This window comes from Anomaloglossus baeobatrachus, chromosome 4 (genome assembly GCF_048569485.1).
Source record: "Anomaloglossus baeobatrachus isolate aAnoBae1 chromosome 4, aAnoBae1.hap1, whole genome shotgun sequence".
NCBI lineage: Eukaryota > Metazoa > Chordata > Amphibia > Anura > Aromobatidae > Anomaloglossus > Anomaloglossus baeobatrachus.
In genome coordinates, this window is record NC_134356.1 from 117,045,645 (window position 1) to 117,051,644 (window position 6,000).

Sequence of the window (6,000 nt, forward strand, 5' to 3'; positions counted from 1 at the left end):
ATGTCTCTCTCAACTTCTCCTCTGCTTATCACCCTCAATCGAATGACCAGGTTGAACGAGTCATTCAAGTCCTTACCAACTATTTACAACACTTCTTGAATGCTCACCTCAGTGAATGGGTTCAGCTACTACCACGGGCGGAGGTCTCTTATAAAAATCATGTCTGGGAAGCCTCTTCTAATGCTCCATTTTTTTATTGTTTATTGACAACATCCAAGAGTTTTGACTCCTCTGACTCACTTCCAGCAATCCTGCAGCTGAGACTCTGGCCAACGACTTCTCCCATATCTGGTCTACGACCAGGTCCTCCTTAGAGCAGTCATCGATTCGGACCAAGGATCATGCAGATAAGAAATGCCTGGATTCTGCGCCATTTCTCCCTGGAGATAAGGTATGGCTGTCTACCAGGTACATCAGTTTGAAGGTTCCCTCTTTCAAGCTGGCTCGTCGCTAAATTGGTCCTTTTGAGGTTCTCCGTCAGATCAATGAGGTTTACTACCGGTTGAAGTTGCCTTCCTTCTTGCGAATTCACAACTTCTTCCATGTCTCCTTGTTGAAACCAGTAGTTTTTGGCCGTTTCTTCCAAGACCCAGGTACTCCTCCTTCCCCAGTTGGAGCTGAAAATGTTTTTGAGGTAAAATACATCCTGGCTCTGAATAGAAAAGGAAGCAGAAATCTTTTTCTGGTTGACTGGAAGGGATTTGGTCCTAAAGAGAGGTCTTGGGATCCTAAAGAGAACATCGATGCTCCGCTCCTTTTCAAAAGATTGATAGCAAGTGTGAAAAGGAGGGTGCATAAAGGGGGGTACTGTCATACCTTTGGTCGTGGGGTTGGTCTCCCGCACCTGCATTCCTGCCTGTCTCAGCGTCTGCCGCTGGCTCGACCGCTGCAGCGCAGTGTGTCACTCACCCTGTCTGCTGTGCTGAGCGTTCCCCAGCCTCCTTTTCCTCCCAGAACCTTCGTTCCCTCAGCAGATTTTCTGGTAGCGCACTTAGGAGGCCTGCGCCAGACTGCTGTAATTCAAAGGAACAGTACACCTGTTCCTTGTTGTGCTGTTTCTGATTGCAGGATTGCTTCCTGCTTATAAGGCATCTGTACCCTATGGGTGGTGCCTAGGTAACGTGTTTATTGCTATAGAACATTGCTGGGGTTCAGGCCCTTTCTGTTGTGCTCTGTGATCTCTGACTGTTCTGCGTTCTGCTCTGCGAAGATACTTGTGCCGCCCCCGTGCCAGTAACCAGGCTGCTCGGATCCAGATCCGCGGTGGCTCGAGGGATGTCCGAACCCAGGGGTCGTGCGGCCACTCAAATGAAGGGGGTATTTACAGGGGATTGTGTTTAGAGGTCGTGACGCCACCCGTGGTATGTGGTAATGTGGAGTACCACCGCTGCAGTTGAGAGTACCCAGGTGCGATGGAATGGGGCAGCCAGGTGTTAGAACCCTCCACGGGTAAGGGAAATGCCCCGGGACTCGGTGATGGTGTTCGGGGAGTTCCGTTAGGTGCGAAGGGGTTACTTTCGTACTCACTCAGTCCAGTAAGCTGACACTGACAACTGCATAAACCAAAGTTCTGGATACCGCTGCCGCTGAGGGGAGCTAGTTCGGTTCCCGTCCCCAATGGTGTTGCTTGGTGATCCGTGACCTTCCTCCTAGCACTAACTTTACTTCTCTGTTGGTCCCGGTAGTATGGATCTAGTCGGTTCCTGCTCCCCACTATGGCTAAGTGTGAGAGCTTGCTCTCAGGGTTCACGCTTGGGATTTCCTGGACCGTTTTAGTGGAAAGTCCTATCCCCCTCGTTGCGCTAGTACACCGATTCTGGAGTGGGTGGAGAGCGGATCTTGAAGGCTCCATTCTCGTCGGGTAAATTGTCAGGTTGCCTGAAGCTACTCCCTGAACTAGGGTCCACGTACCCCGTCGTGCCCTGGTCCGAGCCCGGTGATGGTGCAAGGCCGCCGGCTGTCCTCCTTGACAGATCCGTGCCCCTTGCCACGATCCCCTGCGACTGGGAGTCCAGCTCCTCTAGGCCCAAACCACCGTCTGCTACCTACATGGCTTCCAAGGAGCCCGGCTCCTGACCTCCTCTCTCCTTCAACCCCAACACTTCACACTCGACTGACTCTCCTGACACTCCTGACCTCCCCTTACCAACCCCCCAAGTGGGCGACCCTATTCCACTCAGGCCGTCCACTGGTGTGTCTGATGGGTGTGGTGCAGAGTGTACCTAGGATTTTGATTAGCTGATGTAGGCAACACCATGTAGTTGGGGACCCATAAGCAAGAAGGATTTGGATATTACAGGGGAAGGCAGATTGTACAATACCCTGTGACGATCTGATAGTCCAGGGGAGTCACATTCCCCTTTGGTTAAACGTAGCTCGTCCTCGAGCTACAGGACCTCAGAGGGTTTTTTTTTTGTTTTTTTTTAACTGCAGAAGAAGAGAAACATGTTTATTTACAAAGGTTCATCCCAAATTAGGGAGGCTTGGCACTTAAACGTTGCTTAACTTTAGAGTTCGTTAAACCAATGGTGGAATGCTACCGGTTTGGTTAGTAGCGGAGGCTCAACCTGCTCCGTTGCAGCCTCTTCCTGCGACAGTCCAGTCCCAATGTCCTGGATCCCATTAACCCGCCACCCAAACAACCTGACCCACTGCATACCTATTGTGGGTCCGTGACCAGGTTAAGGTCCCGGGTTTTGTAAAAGACGACTCTGGTGGGCACAGGAGGTGCAACTATTTACAATACACAAGTCTGTGTTGGTCACAACCAGTCCTGTGACCATGATCCATTTTTACTATAAACATGGGTGCATAATTAAAACGAAGTCCATGCATCGGGGTATACACTATAAAAGTCTTCTTGTTAATCAGGTAACTTTTCTCTTTTCATTCAAACCTTGTTGATTAGACACTTATCTCCTAACATTTTTCTATATGGAAAACAACAAAAAGGAAACACAGATACCTAACACTCTGTAATAACATTCACATATTAAACTACCACTAGCATTCTTCCCTGTACCTTCGTGGGGGCTAACCGAAGTTATCCTGGGTCAACCTTCTCAATTCTAGACCCTCATCCCCCTCTTGTGACATGGCTAGATCGTCTAAAGGTTTTTCGCCCTCAATGCTAGGTGTAGCTGGTAGGACTTTACGTGTGCGTGGCAAGGGTACGGGGGCTATTCTAGATGTTGAAGTGGGTGCAGTGTCAGTCAGCCTCTCCTGCTCTGGTTCTTTCACGGGTTGTGGGAATGTTAACACAGGGACTATTACTGCTCCATTCTGCTTGGGCCAATCTTCCGGAAAGTTACCTAGAATAGTACGGATCATTTTCTTCCTTTCTTCCACCACTTGAGGTTGGGGCTGAGGCTCATCTGCTACTCGTAAGGGCTCTGGACATCTTTTTAGATGGTCTCGGGAAACAGTAGCCGTGGTCCTTCCCTGGTCCTTGCTGATTAAGCAAGTCTTCTGGTTGTCGAAGTTGGATGGTTGTACCACATATGGCTCCTTTTCCCATTGATTATCCAATTTGTGCAGCTTCCTCTTCCTTTTCAGCACAATCTCGCCTGGGGAGAAAGGGGTTGCCTTTGCCTGCTTGTTAAAGTTTCTCTCTTGTTGTTCTCTGGTTTGATTGAAACTCTTTTCAACGCACTTCTGAATCTGATTGTACTGGATCTGACGACGTGAGTCCCAATCCGCTCCGGGCAAGTAGGTTTCAGGCAACTCAACCTACATCTCTAATGCCGGCGTCACATGGGACGATATATCATGCGATCGCATGAGCAATCGCACCCGCCCCCGTCATTTGTGCGTCATGGGCAATTCATTACCCGTGGCGCACAAAGTCGGTAACCGCCGTCACACGTACTTACCTCCCGCACGACCTCACTGTGGGCGGCAAACATCCTCTTCTTGAAGGGGGAGGGACGTTCGGCCTACAGAAGTGCGCTTGGAATGCCTTTGCCGCGTTGCTGGCAGTCAAATCTTTAACGGGTACCACCACCAAGAACCGAGAGTAGTGATCGACCATCGTGAGCGCATACGTATACCCACTCCTGCTGGGAGTTAACTTCACATGATCCAGGGCCACAATCTCCAGGGGCTGTTGGTGACGATCGTCTGAAGTGGTGCTTCTTCTCAAGACACAGGGACCGCAATTCCTACACCAGGCATCTATGGAGTCTCTCATCCTTATCCAATAGAAGCGACTTCTCAGCAACATCTCCAGCTTCTTCCATCCAAAGTGCCCAGCTCCATCATGGTTCGCTTCCAGCACCACCGGAACATACGCCCAAGGTATCACGATCTGGCAGATTCTCTCGTGGGTCTTGGGGTTGGTTAAGTTTCTACACAATTTGCCATGGAGGAGATAAAGCTGACTTCGGTCCTGCCACAGTTTTCTGGCTTCTTCTGGGGCACCCGGTTCAAGGCGGGCACCAGGTCTGGCCAGCAGTGCATTAACTAATCTGATTGCAGGGTCCCCATCCTGGGCCTCCTGACAATCATGATGAGGCAATGGATCACAGGTCATTTCTTGTGGATGGGCCTATGGTCGAGGCCGCTCCTCGGGAGTGGGCTGATGGAATGCAGGCAATTCAATCTCCTCCAGGTCATCTTCTTCTCTCCCGTCATCAGACAGATGGGGCATCCTGGACAGTGCATCAGCATTATGCGGGCTTTACACGAGACGACCGATCGTGCGATGCATCGTCGGGGTCACGGTTTTCGTGACGCACATCTGGCATCGTACACGATGTCGTCTCGTGTGACACCTCCTAGCGACGCAGTATCGCTCACAAATTGTGAGTCGTGTACTCGTCGCTAGGTTTCATAAAATTGTTTAATTAAAATGGCGCCGGTTGTTCTTCGTTTCCGTGGCATCACACGTTGCTCCGTGTGACACCACGGGAACGATGAACACAGCTCACCTGTGTCCCGCGGCACCCGCCGGCTATGTGGAAGGAAGGAGGTGGGCAGGATGTTCACATCCCGCTCATCTCCACCCCTCCGCTTCTATTAGCCGGCTGCCGTGTGACGTCACTGTGACCCCGAACGTCCCTCCTACTTCAGGAAGTGGACGTTCATTGCCCACAGCGAGGTCGTCTGGAAGGTAAGTGCGTGTGACGGGGGTTAAACGAGTTTGTGCGCCACGGGCAGCGATTTGCCCTTGACGCAAATACAACGGGGGCGGGTACGATCGCTCGTGCTATCACACGATAGATCGACTCGTATAAAGCAGGCTTTAGTGTTCTTGCGGCCAGCCCTGTATTTTATGATAAAATCATAATTTGCTAACCTTGCGACCCATCACTGTTCCAAGGCTCCCAGCTTCGCCGTATCCAGATGAGTCAACGGGTTATTGTCCGTGTACACGGTAAACTTCGCAGCAGCAAGGTAGTGCTTGAACCTTTCCGTCACAGCCCATACAAGTGCCAAGAACTCCAGCTTGAAAGAACTATAGTTCTCTGGGTTCCTCTCCGTGGGCCTTAGCTTCCAGCTAGCGTAGGCTATCACCTTCTCCTTGCCCTTCTGCACCTGTGACAGCACGGCTCCAAGCCCCACATTACTAGCATCCGTATAGAGTACAAACGGGAGACCGTAGTCGGGATACGCCAGAATTTCATCCCCCGTCAGGACAGACTTCTGCTCAAAGGATTCTTCTTGTTCCTTGCCCCAGTGGAACGGAGGGCCCGAGGAATTACCATGCATGGATTGTCCTACCAGAAGGTCTTGCAAGGGGGCCGCCATCTGCGTGTACCCCTTGACAAACTTACGATAGTACCCCATTAGGCCTAGGAACTGCCGCACCTCTCTGACGGTTTTCGGTCTTGGCCAGTTCTGGATAGCTGTAATTTTCTCTGGATCCGGTGCCACACCTTCAGCACTGACCACATGCCCCAAGTACTTTACCTTCAGCTTCAGCAGGTGGCACTTGGATGGCTTTAGCTTCATCCCATACTTAGACAGTGCCTCGAATACCTCTGACAGGTGTTCCAGGTG

At 51.1% G+C, this 6,000-nt stretch overlaps 1 protein-coding gene across 1 annotated transcript in view; it reads right to left on the reverse strand.

The window, feature by feature from the left end:
• The window catches only part of F12 (coagulation factor XII), a 149,279-nt gene extending 143,492 nt beyond the window's left edge, over window positions 1-5,787 (reverse strand). Inside the window, exon 1 of the mRNA XM_075343391.1 lies at window positions 5,515-5,787. Coding sequence (XP_075199506.1) covers window positions 5,515-5,787 — 273 coding nt within the window. The remainder of the gene's footprint in view (window positions 1-5,514) is intronic.
• Window positions 5,788-6,000: the final 213 nt, after the last annotated feature.